This window comes from Lepidochelys olivacea (genome assembly GCF_965140295.1).
Source record: "Lepidochelys olivacea isolate rLepOli2 genome assembly, chromosome: 1".
In the NCBI taxonomy this organism is placed as follows: Eukaryota; Metazoa; Chordata; order Testudines; family Cheloniidae; genus Lepidochelys; species Lepidochelys olivacea.
Window position 1 is genome coordinate 351,667,384 of NC_140411.1, and position 13,277 is coordinate 351,680,660.

The 13,277-nt window shown below is 44.6% G+C and overlaps 1 protein-coding gene across 1 annotated transcript; it reads left to right on the forward strand.

Annotated features, from left to right (window-relative positions):
• LOC311510640 (uncharacterized protein) lies at positions 1-2,498 on the forward strand. The gene is made up of 2 exons (XM_084610459.1): positions 1-76; positions 1,142-2,498. Exon 2 carries the CDS (start codon positions 1,163-1,165, stop codon positions 1,745-1,747), a length of 585 nt encoding a protein of 194 aa, XP_084466585.1. The 5' UTR covers positions 1-76; positions 1,142-1,162; the 3' UTR covers positions 1,748-2,498.
• Positions 2,499-13,277: the final 10,779 nt, after the last annotated feature.

The following is a 13,277-nucleotide window of genomic DNA, read 5'->3' on the forward strand; positions in this document are numbered from 1 at the left end:
AGGAACGGTATAAAAGCACTCACGATTCAGATTTCTTCTACACACTTCTCCAGACTTCATCTCCTCAGTGAACTGGGTAAGTCCAATTCCATTCAATCTCTTTCTAACCACAGAGGTATCACAATAGGGCCTCTTTTCATTGACAACGGAATCTTGCATCTGCTCACTGTGATTTTTGTCAGGGATCAGGGGGTTCTTCCATAACTATCTTGAGTCGTGATTCAGTTGCAGGCGCTCGTAGATTGATGATCTGAAGCTAAAGGAGAGACTTTAAGAGCAACACATGCAATTCAGAAACATATTTCCTATTAACTGGAAGAAGAATTAGAGCATTGAAATCTTTTCAGTAATTTATGAAAGTCATTTAGCCATTTTTTCTTTGCTGGATTAGGAAGAAATTCTCAGGTTAGTCCAGAAAGGAACAATTCAGTGGTTTTCTACATTACTCTATTAAGCAGCTGTGACCCCTCACTACTGAGGACAAGAGAATGGATTAAGATGACAAGAGGTGTGATCCAGGCAAGCAATTCCTATGTTCTCCTGAGCAGAAATACCCATACCTCACATGGTGTAATTTCGTGCCGCTCTATGGAAGTCAGTGGAACTGAACCCATTAAACCCCAGCTGAGGAGTTTCTCTGTAGTGAATTGTTTGGAGAAAAGAAAAGCTTCTGTTTCTTGTTTTAGCAAGTATTGGTGATTCCCAAGGTTTGGAGAACCAAGAGCCACACTGTGATACCAGACTGAACAGGTTTGCATGCAGAGGTTAAATCCTCAAAGGAAACAATCTGATTACCATGATCCCAGCCATCTTCTCTTTCAGAAATGTCTAAAATGGATCCAGAATCCCAGGTGTCCAGCACAGAAATACTTACACCTATTCTAGTCAGCGTTTTTCAGACAAAGTCTTTTTGAGAGGATCAAAGGGGCCTGCTGGGAGGGAAGTTTAGAGCGAGTGGACAGAGGCATAGAAAGAGAAAATAGGAACAAATACATGACCACACACAAAGAGATTCAGGCCACTTCTCCTCTCTCTCTCAGGACCCATGCTGACCTCACGACAATTGTAACCGAGCTTTGAAACCTTTCTTCCACCGGCACTTGCACCTTCTCTTTACTTTAGTCCCTGTTTTGTGTTCCAGGTTTACCTCCGTCCCAGAAAGATGTCTTTCTCCAGCCTCTGCTATCCAGAATGCGGGGTGGCCCGACCCAGTCCAGTCACTGGCAGCTGCAATGAGCCCTGCGTTAGGCAGTGCCCTGACTCCGAAGTGGTGATCAGACCCTCCCCGGTTGTCGTGACCCTCCCGGGACCAATTCTGAGCAATTTCCCTCAGCAGAGCGAAGTGGCAGCCGTAGGAGCACCTGTGGTCGGAGCTGGTTTGGGAGGCTCATTCGGTTCGGGGGGACTGTACGGCTATGGAGGCCGTTATGGAGGGTTGTATGGTTTAGGGAGATATGGTGCCTACGGGGGCCTTTACGGTTATGGGGGAGTATTGGGCAATGGGGGATACTGCGGTTACCCGGGCCTTTATGGTTATGGGGGATTATTGGGCCATGGGGGATACTGCGGTTACCCGGGCCTTTATGGTTACGGGGGATTATTGGGCCATGGGGGATACTGCGGTTACCCGGGCCTTTATGGTTATGGGGGATTATTGGGCCATGGGAGATACTGCGGTTACCCGGGCCTTTACGGTTACGGAGGATATGGCCGTAGGTATCTTGGTGGATATTGTGGGCCATGTTAAACCCAGCAGGAATGTTCGTAGAAGAAGGAAGAACCAGGAAATGAACAGCAAGATCCAGATTCACCCCTGATCTTTTGGGCATGGCTTTCAGAAGTGCTGTGCAAACATGGCTCCACCTGAGGGAGCTGTGTGTGCTCAGCACCTTGGTCTGATAGCCCTGCTGCATTTCCAATGTTACGCTTTAGGACTCTTTCCGCTAGTGCTTTCCCAGCCATGTGCTGATTCTCGCTTTCACATGTGGACTCATTCTGAATTACACGCAAGCTGTTTACACTAAGCCCGCAGCGTGAAGGAAACAAGGGCCTTAACATAGGCATCATTTACATTCATTATCACTGTAAGTCCCTTTAAAGGGGAAAAAGAGACCTTGCTGTCAAGGAGAATTAGGCCCCATATATTCTATCCTTTCCATCAATACGTATCTTTAGCACCTCACTTTAACCTTTGCTATGGCTGATGTATAATGGAGAAGCTGTGTAGTCCTCTGCTTCTATTTTGCTTTGTCTCATTTCCCACCGACTGGGGTAAAACAAAAAACTTAAAATGGTTACAGAGGGGACTTCTTTGTCAACCTCTGCAGCTGCAACAAAGCACAAAGAACATGTTGTCTGAAATGCAATCCACTGAGGCCTGTTATTGGTCGCAGGCCTTCTTGAAACTCTGGAAATACATTCTTTCTGCTCTGTACTATTTCTTCCTGTAACTGTGTACTGCCAATTGCATTTACATTAAAAACTCTGCTGCAGCATAATATCGGTCTTCTGGTTCTCCTTGTTCCGCCCTCCTTGCTTAAAAATTCCATCAGACGAAATTCCTTCCTGAGGAGTCGGGGCCACAGGGCACTTCTCAAATTGCAATTTTCAAAGCCCTGGAATGATAGAAGAATCGTGCTCTTGGAGTGGTTGAAAGCATTCTGCAGGCCCTAAGCACCAGTGTGGAGTTTCTCCTTGCATTACCTGCTTTAGCAAAGAGTCTTTTCCTGCAAAGACTTAGACACATTTTCTTTGGTTTCAAGAAGTCCAATCACATGGTTTGCGCTAAGAGTTTGTGGGAGTCTTTGCAGGACAGCGACCCAGGTTTTCCTCAGCTTGAGTGAGGAATGTAATAAGTTCTGTGCTACTCTCAGCTTCTGCCCTTGGGCAGGGTGATTAAGATAAAAGGCTTGTCATTAAATTAAGGATGATCCTGAAAGCATTGCCAGGCAACTCAGTTAAAAGATGGGAAACAAAAAGTTGGAATAAAGGGCCTATTTTCAGAATGGAGAGAAGTAAATAAAGTAGTGGTGTCCCCCAGGGGCCTGTGTTCAGATCAGCGTTGTTCAACATATTTAGAAATGATCTCGAAAAAGGGGTAAACAGTGAGGTGGCATAATTTGCAGATGATACAAAATTATTCAACTGGGTGACTTGGCAACAAAATGGCACATGACATTCAATGTTCAATGCAAAGTAATGCACATGACAAAATATAATCCCAACTATACACACAAAATGATGGGGTCTAAATTAGCTGTTACCCATCAAGAAAGAGATTTTGAAGTCCTTTGCCGTACTCTGAAAGCACTATGCTTCCAGAGTACTGCAAATTTATGAGACTCCTTCTCACTGTGCCTGTATCATCCTGAACTGTGGAATGACCATTCTCCAGCTTCAGAAGATTTACAAATTATCTCCAGTCACCAGTGGGACAGACGCAACTGAGTAATGCCGCTGTCCTTAACGTGCATCAAGACCATACCAGGGAACTAGATGTAAATAAGATTGCTGACAGTTTCATCCAGAAAGCTACAGTGAGACATAATGTCTTTCAACTGGGACGTTAGTGAAGACGTCGTTCTAACAATTTAATTAAAATTGTAAAGATACCAATGATAGACACATATTCTCAAACTAGAATATGAAAGAAGTGTATAATTATGCTGAAAATAGTCTACCCCCAAAATTGGCCAGCCTCCCCCCCCCCAAAACGTACACACCTCTTCGAGAGAACCCACTGGCAAAAAGAAAAGTCAGCGCCTACGCTTGACACAACCTTTGCATGAATTTTGCAGTGCTGGAGATGAGCTGAGAACATTTAGGGCAATGGGGTAGAAATAGTTCAGCTTCATATTGGAATTTTGAATTTCACTGCACCAAGAAAACTCAGTTAAATTAATCTTCTCATGCTTTCCCTTCATGTGTTTATCAACTGGTCAGCAGCCATGTCCACTCCTGGGTCAAATAACACAACCAAAAGTTGATTTCACAAGGATGATGCTAACACACTTGACTGAAGTCCGTTCTGCCCATATAGACAAATTACGCTATGTCCCTGATGTGATGAATAAGGTCATAGAAACCGCTTTCGGACTGCCACCTGATTTGCTGAGACTACCTCGAAGTCTGTTTTACCTCGCAGCTTCGGACTTCAGTACCTTGCCTGGTTGTGCCAGATACACTAACCTGCTACAAACACAGGCTGTCATAAATATAAAGGGAAGGTTAAACCCCTTCAAAATCCCTCCTGGCCAGAGGAAAAATCCTCTCACCTGTGAAGGGTTAAGAAGCTAAAGGTAACCTCGCTGGCACCTGACCAAAATGACCAATGAGGAGACAAGATACTTTCAAAAGCTGGGAGGAGGGAGAGAAACAAAGGGTCTGGGTCTGTCTATATGCTGCTTTTGCCGGGGATAGACCAGGAATGGAGTCTTAGAACTTTAGTAAGTAATCTAGCTAGGTATGTGTTAAATTATGATTTCTTTAAATGGCTGAGAAAAGAATTGTGCTGAATAGAATGACTATTTCTGTCTGTGTGTCTTTTTTGTAACTTAAGGTTTTGCCTAGAGGGATTCTCTATGTTTTGAATCTAATTACCCTGTAAGGTATCTACCATCCTGATTTTACAGAGGTGATTTCTTTACTTCTATTTACTTCTATTTCTATTAAAAGTCTTCTTGTAAGAAAACTGAATGCTTTTTCATTGTTCTCAGATCCAAGGGTTTGGGTCTGTGGTCACCTATGCAAATTGGTGAGGATTTTTACCAAACCTTTCCCAGGAAGTGGGGTGCAAGGGTTGGGAGGATTTTAGGGGGAAAGACGTGTCCAAACTACATTTCCCAGTAAACCCAGTTAGAGTTTGGTGGTGGCAGTGGATATTCCAAGGACAAAGGATAAAAATAGTTTGTACCTTGGGGAAGTTTTAACCTAAGCTGGTAAAAGTAAGCTTAGGAGGTTTTCATGCAGGTCCCCACATCTGTACCCTACAGTTCAGAGTTGGGGAGGAACCTTGACACAGGCCCAGGTCTGAACCACGTCCCCCAAAAGCTTCAGGCTTAACTGAAAACAGCTTAAGAAGTGCTCCTAGAGTGACCAGATAGCAAGTGTGAAAAATCGGGACGGGGGTGGGGTGTAATAGGTGTCGAAAAAGAAAAAGCCCCAAAAATCAGGACTGACCCTATAAAATCGGGACATCTGCTCACCCTAAGTGCTCCTGTCTCCAGCACCCAGATACCCAGTTCCCAATGAGACACAAAGCCCAAATAAATCCGTTTTACTCTATAGAAAGCTTAGACAGGGTAAACTCATAAATTGTTCACCATCTATAACACTGATAGAGAGATATGCACAGCTGTTTGCTCCCACGGGTATTAACTACTTGTTCTGGGTTAATTAATAAGTAAAAAGTGATTTTATGAAATATAAAAAGTAGGATTTAAGTGGTTCCAAGTAAGAACAGACAGAAAAAAGTAAGGTACCAAGCAAAATAGAATAAAACATGCAAGTCTAAGTCTAATAAAGTAGGAAACTAAATGCAGGTAAATCTCGCCCTCAGAGGTGTTCCAATAAGCTTCTTTTACAGACTAGACTTCCTCCTACTCTGGCTCCAACAATCACTCACCCCCCGTAGTTACTCCATTGTTAATGAAGTACTCCCAATTACTTAACTAACTCCTTCACGCTATGTTGACCAAATCTGCCTTATGTGCTTCCTAGAGCAAACACTTTAAATACAAGCACAGAGCCAATGCTCATAACTTCAGATATAAAAATTATACATGATTATGAATAGGAGGAATACATTCAGCAGAACATAATGTTTGCAAAGATATGTTACATGGCATGTCTAGCATAAAACATATTCCAGATATGTCATATTTACACTCATAAACATATTTCTATAAAGCATTATGGGGTGCAACGTCACAAACGTCATCTGCAGAAGTCGGGAATCTCCTGTGTGATATCAAGAGACTCATTTCCAGACCATTCATTCCACACAAGAATCACATGGGTTTTGAGGTAACTGTGACTCACTGCACTCCATATTATCGGTCTTGTATAAAATCCCCTGGATGTACCATGGCTTGATATTGCAGGAACTGCACATCAAAAGATTACACTTCCCACTACATTGTTCGTCAACATTTTTGTGGCTCTCACTTCCCAGGAGATTAACATTTTCCACGAATCAAATTTTTGATTTGACAACACAAAAGTAAAAATTTATCCAGACCTTCTTGCCTGTTTAAGGACATCATACAATACTCAGGTGAGGAGGAGAGATTTAGCCATCTAGCCAAGGGTTTTGTGTAAGAGCAATATAGCTCTAGTCTTCAATATCAGACTTTACCCATGGACCCCTCCTTGGAACGAAAGAGCATAGGCATTTCTACAGAAGATCAGGCCTCTCTCCCACAGTGGTCAGTACCAGATGCTTCACAGGGAGGTGCAAGACACCCAACAAAACACCTTATGGCCCCTGCTTCATTTGCAGGTTACAATCTGGTGTAAAACCCATTGTGTAGTTGAGAATCAGGCCCACTAGGTTGATAACAGGGGAAGCCCACAGCCAGGAAGAAATTAGACAAAACCGATCAAGAGTAACATGGCAAACATTAGGACTGTTTGCAGAGGTGCTGATGAAATGCAGCTCTCTCATTATTTCACACTGAGTTTGGTGAACTCAACACTTCTCAAAGTCACACCTAGGCACACCTAGGCACTCAGGGTTTAACATGGCCCACAGTTTCCATTAAGTTACCAATGACCCCATCACGATCCCCCCAACCCTCTTTTCCCCAACAACCATATGGGCCATGTTATAAGGCAGTGAGGGAGGTGAGGAGAAGTTATCCTTCCTTGCACAGTCTCTGTTGTCTCCCAGTCTCAGTGATTAATCAGGGGGCAAAGGTCGGGGGGAGCCCGAGCCCACCCTCTGCTCCGGGCTCCAGCCCAGGGACCCTATTAGTATCAACTATGGAAGCTGACCTTTTACAAACATGACATGTACAATTCCCTGGGATACTTCCCCCACACAGCAGCCCTCACTTCCTCAAGCTCCACTTTACCCTTCCCTCAGGGCGTCCTTCCTTGTGCCTGATATGGTGTATACTACTCAGTCTCTCCAACAGCACAACTTCCTCCCACAGCTCCTGACAGGCACACCCACCTGACTAACTGGGAGGCTTTTAACTAGTTTCAGCCAGGCCCTGATTGACTACAGGTGTCCCAATCAACCTAGCCTTCTCCCTTCTTCTGGAAAGTTCTTAATTGGCCCCAAGTGTCTTAATTCATAGAATCATAGAATCATAGAATATCAGGGTTGGAAGGGACCTCAGCAGGTCATCTAGTCCAACCCCCTGCTCAAAGCAGGATCAATCCCCAATTAAATCATCCCAGCCAGGGCTTTGTCAAGCCTGACCTTAAAAACTTCTAAGGAAGGAGATTCTATCACCTCCCTAGGTAATGCATTCCAGTGTTTCACCACCCTCCGAGTGAAAAAGTTTTTCCTAATATCCAACCTAAACCTCCCCCACTGCAACTTGAGACCATTACTCCTTGTCCTGTCCTCTTCTACCACTGAGAATAGTCTAGAACCATCCTCTCTGGAACCACCTCTCAGGTAGTTGAAAACAGCTATCAAAACCCCTCTCATTCTTCTCTTCTGCAGACTAAACAATCCCACTTCCCTCAGCCTCTCCTCATAAGTCATGTGTTCCAGACCCCTAATCATTTTTGTTGCCCTTCGCTGGACTCTCTCCAATTTATCCACATCCTTCTTGTAGTGTGGGGCCCAAAACTGGACACAGTACTCCAGATGAGGCCTCACCAATGTCGAATAGAGGGGAACGATCATGTCCCTTGATCTGCTTGCTATGCCCCTACTTATACATCCCAAAATGCCATTGGCCTTCTTGGCAACAAGGGCACACTGCTGACTCATATCCAGCTTCTCGTCCACTGTCACCCCTAGGTCCTTTTCTGCAGAACTGCTGCCTAGCCATTCGGTCCCTAGTCTGTAGCTGTGCATTGGGTTCTTCCGTCCTAAGTGCAGGACCCTGCACTTATCCTTATTGAACCTCATCAGATTTCTTTTGGCCCAATCCTCCAATTTGTCTAGGTCCCTCTGTATCCTATCCCTGCCCTCCAGCGTATCAACCACTCCTCCCAGTTTAGTATCATCCGCAAATTTGCTGAGAGTGCAATCCACACCATCCTCCAGATCATTTATGAAGATATTGAACAAAACCGGCCCCAGGACCGACCCCTGGGGCACTCCACTTGACACCGGCTGCCAACTAGACATAGAGCCATTGATCACTACCCATTGAGCCCGACCTGGAGCAGCTTCCATTTCACTTATCCTGGTACCACGGATTTGTTTAGCCTGGAGCTAATATATCTATCTCCCACTACTTTTCTATAGCCATCTGGCCTTGCCCCATCACACTGTATAATCTCCCATAACCACTGGGACACCGGTTACAATATAATCCTCCATCACTTTATAAGCCTCTATCAGCACATGTGCCCGCATCACCACCTCTGATGTCAGCTGCACCCGAGGAGACCGCTCTGCTTTCCTGAGGGAAAGAGCTGAGAATGGCTCCTGGGAAGATCAATCAGTGGGGGAGGGGTGCAGGAGGGCCATTTGGCCTGGCCCTCAAGCTCAAAGGGGGCCTCAAATTTAGACACTTATAAATTTTTTCCCATTTTATAAGTTTTGCAACTTGTTTTTATGTGCATCCCTGTCGAACACACTCTCTCAGCTTACAGCTGCAAATTTAAGCAAATAAGAGATGTGATTTGGTAAAAGACATAATTTTTTTGTTAACTGATATAGATTTTGTCATATTAAACAGTTTAAAATGTTCATAAATATTAATAAAAATACACTGGTTCTGATGGCACAAGATTAGACCGTGATGAACGTGTCCTCTCAGATCAGCTGATTATATAAACAAACCACAACTAGTGGCTCGTGCTGGACCAAGTGCATCTGGAAAAGTAGAGAATTGTTACATTTTAGTTTCTTTATAGTTTTACGTCTACTTGCCTAAGGAACTGTTTATGTGTGAGAATTCCTCATTATTATCTTCATATGGTAGCTAAGAGAGGTGACTGGTTGGTTGGTTGAGCCCTAGCTTGGTAGCTTGGCCATCATCATAGTCTTTTGTAGTCCGTACGCCGAGATTCAAGGTGAAAAGTTGTGAGGACAATCTTGTAGAGTGAGTATATATATATATATATATATATGTCATCCCTTTGTCTTCAGCTCAGCCTGTTATATTGTACCTTGCATGCTTGAGTTTTGATTCAGTGAAAAGGATAACAACATGTCTGACTGTTTTATTTTGTGTTCTTAATTAGTATTCCTTTGTTTTCAGCCTTTTCAGCATTTGTGTACCATTTGTGTACATGTTTACAGTAAAAGCTACTTATTGACAGCAGAATATTTCAAGTGTGGATCGGCTACATATTGACCAGATAGATCACGATGAAGAGGAGATTTGAAAGTGGTGCAAGCAAAAGACAGCGAAAACCCAATTGAGTGAAGCAGCAGCTAAGAGCTCAAAGCCAATAACTTCATTTCTCAAACCATTGGAAAACGCACCTTACCCAACAAACAACGCTACAGATAATGAAAACTCTGCAACTGCAACAGGTGATATTTCAATGCCAATACCCGAACATGACGACAGTAGTCAAGAAGGAGATGTGTCAATAGTAACAGAGGTAGCAGAAGATCCTGTGGACGATCAAGAAACTCAATACCAACAGGAAGATGTAGATCTTACGCAGCAAGAGCAATTTATGAGTACAGCTTTGACTGTGACTGACATTGGAATTATTGACAAGAGCAATGCTGCCCAAATGCAATCTTTTCTTCAAATTAGTTGTTTTGAAATTCCAAGTAACATTCCACGAGATGCTGAGAATCATGCTTTCCCTACTCGTCTGCTCACAAAAACTCTTCCAAATGGTGAGACCTATACAAGAGACTGGTTATGCTGGAATACGGAAAAACAATCTCTGTACTGTTCACGCTGCTTCATTCACATGTCCACATTTGAATGCATTCTGATGTCATCTTTGTGGATGAAGCTACTTACAATGATCCACCGAACTAATCTGTAATTGAACCATGCCATGCTACACTTGATGTTGAGAGGGATATCACTGAAAGTCTTATCAATGATATTCAACAGATTTCTGAACAATGCGATGTGATCCTGACTGAGTCCAAATTAGTAGCACAGAATATTGGCATTTCACTTCAATCATAGAATCATAAAATACCAGGGTTGCAAGGGACCTCAGGAGGTCATCTAGTCCAACCCCCTGCTCAAAGCAGGACCAATCCCCAATTTTTGCCCCAGATCCCTAAATGGCCCCTTCAAGGATTGAACTCAGAACCTGGGTTTACTAGGCCAATGCTCAAACCACGGAGCTATCCCTCCCCCACAATCTGAGTTCTCCACCAATCGCAATTTACTGACTGAATCCAATACCGAGCAGCACTATAGGGTCAATGTCTTCCTTGTCATCATTCACTCTCTTCAATCAGGTCTTACATGTCGATACTTTCTGTAGCTGAACAATTTCAGCAACAGTACAACACAGAAATCTCAAAAGATCTCAGTGATGAGGTCATCTTCCTCAAACAAATATATTCCACAAACTTTCAATTGGATTGCAAGCCAAAGGAATTGCTTCAAGAAATATTCAAACTTGGACTCAATGGGGTATTTCCTAATATCACAGTTGCATTGTGTATTTTTATCAGTTTGCCTCCATCAGTGGCTTCAGGTGAACACGCCTTCAACGTCTTGAAGCAGGTAAAGAACTATCATCATTCAACTTTCGGACAAGAGCGTTTGAATGGGCTCACCATGCTTAATATCAACTGTGACATTGCACAAAAGCAAGATTTTTCCTCAACAATTAGTGCATTTGCACAGAAAAAGGCTAGAAAAGCATTTGCTATATAAAAAAATATTCAAATTATGTCTCACCCTTTCTTTGGTGCCTTATTTTGTTTTCATGTTTCATCCTTCTTCGTTTTTATTATGGCTAGGGGCCTCAAAAGCTGCGAGGGCCTGGGTACAGTTCTGCTGCCCTCTAGTCAGACAACAGGAATAGCAATACTTTATTACTCCTGCCCCAATAACAAGGAGCCTGGGGATTTAGCAGTAGTCACAAGTGATCATTTGGGCAATCAATCCCACCGTGCTGAGTACCTACGCAGGGTGCGTGTGCCCACGCAAACGAGATCAACTCCTGAAATCCTTTTCCACAGCTCACCACTAGATGTCAGGAAATAGCTCATTCAGAATCTGTGAAAGAAAGAAAGAAAGAAAGAAAGAAAGAAAGAAAGAAAGAAAGAAAGAAAGAAAGAAAGAAAGAAAGAAAGAAAGAAAGAAAGAAAGAAAGAAAGAAAGAAAGAAGCTCTTTTGAATCCTTGTTACTCTCTTTGTCCTAAAAATATCCTGTCTCTAAGAAGCATACATAAATAAAATGTCTATCATTAATGCCTGGGATTTCCAGTCTATTAAAAAATATCCCACAGAAAATGGCTGGAATAGCATTCATAATGCTACTTTCCTTGTTAGGCTGTAACCGCTATATGAGTGGGAGATGGTCCCACAATAGCCAGGAACCTTCCTAGCTTATCCACTCCCCCAGTGGAATTGGCTAGAGAAAGAACCTGAGTCCTCGCTCCCACCCCCTTTATCCACAGGATGCCTGACCCCAAGGTCTCCCTTTCCACTCTCCTCTGTGGCAGGGACCTTGTAACCCCGACAACACCGGGCCCAGGATTCCTGAGGGGCTCGACCTGCAGTCTGCTCATGGTCACTTAGGACAGGGGTAGGGTGTCCCCCACAACGGGGTGCTCTCTTCACACCAGACGCTTCCCGGACACCCACTGATCATTACATACAGTGCAAAGCAAAACCAATTTATTAAACAGCAACTAATAAATCAATAAGGGAAAATGGGGAAGGTTAAAAGAACAAGTTACCCCACCCTGTGGGCAGAGGGACACCACAAACAGCCGTCTCTGGAGCGTAAGGGCAGTTCACAGTCTGTTCCTCACCCTGCGCCAGGCCTCCTGCCCGGGCCCTGGCTGTGTTGCAGGGATGCTGCGGGTCGGACCCTTGCTCTGCCCCCCCGGCACTGTCCCCAGCTGCTCACTGCACCCAGCTCCGGACGGCTCCAGCCCAGGCCCCGGCTCCACTCTGCCTCAGCCTGGGTGCGGCTCTGCCTCCAGCTCGGCTCTGCTCTCTGGGCTGCTGCTCTGGCCCGTCAGGCTGCTGAGGCTCTGCTCAGCTCAGCTCTGGCTGCTGCTCTCGCCTTAGCTCGGCCTCCCGCTCAGGCAGCTCCCGCTCACACGGAGGACGGGACCCCAGGATCCTGACTCCTTCATTGGCCTGCCCGCCCTGTCAATCAGGCTGACCTGCAGCATTGGCCTTTCCCCATTCGCCTTAGAGACTCTCACTCTCAGGATCCTGTTTTCTCATTGGCCCTTCCCCTTTCTTTTGGTCCTGAGAGAGGGCCATGAAAAAAACCCACTAAGTTTTAGTAAGGGGCCAACAGTCCCCTGACATCTGCTGACAAACAAGTTCAGTCCAGCATCACAAGGTGGTGCTTTGGCTTGGAAACCTCTGCGAGTCACCAACACTTGCGGATGAATAAACAAAAATGGGGTTTTTTAGTCCAAACAAAACACAAACCCCCACCTCCTCCCCTGGTGTAAATCGGCTCAGTTTCACTGGCCTCACTGCAGCTACACTAAGTTAGACCAGACGGGGATCTGCACCTAGAATTACTCCTCCACATGAGAAGAGAGCAACTGCCAGGCTGGAAGAGACGAGTGGCCCATCTAAGGCCGTATCCTGTCTCAGTGAGTGTCACTCACCAGCTGCTTCAGGAGAGAGCGGAAGAACAATGAATTAGTCCTTTTTGGAGAAAACTTGGGGAGTTTCTTCATAAACCTTGTCAAGACTGATTCCCCACTCTGGCACTTCGAGTGCAGAAGATGCGGGCCCTCGAGCATTCTAAAAAATAATACTGGCCACTCCAGGCTTGTATTCAAATTCCAAGGTTACAGTTTATCGCTGACCTTGGGTGGGTAGATGCTGCCACCTCCCAAATGCAAAAACCCTTTTGAGAGTCCAGGAAGGCACACTTGGGAATTCCTTCCTCTGGGGTACCCTCCAGCCATTTCACACACACACACACACCAGGGGAAGAGGTAAGTAAGAAAACAA

Coding starts and splice junctions, on each gene's coding strand:
- LOC311510640 (XM_084610459.1), top strand. CDS start 1,163: ATGTCTTTCTCCAGCCTCTGCTATCCAGAATGCGGGGTGGCCCGACCC.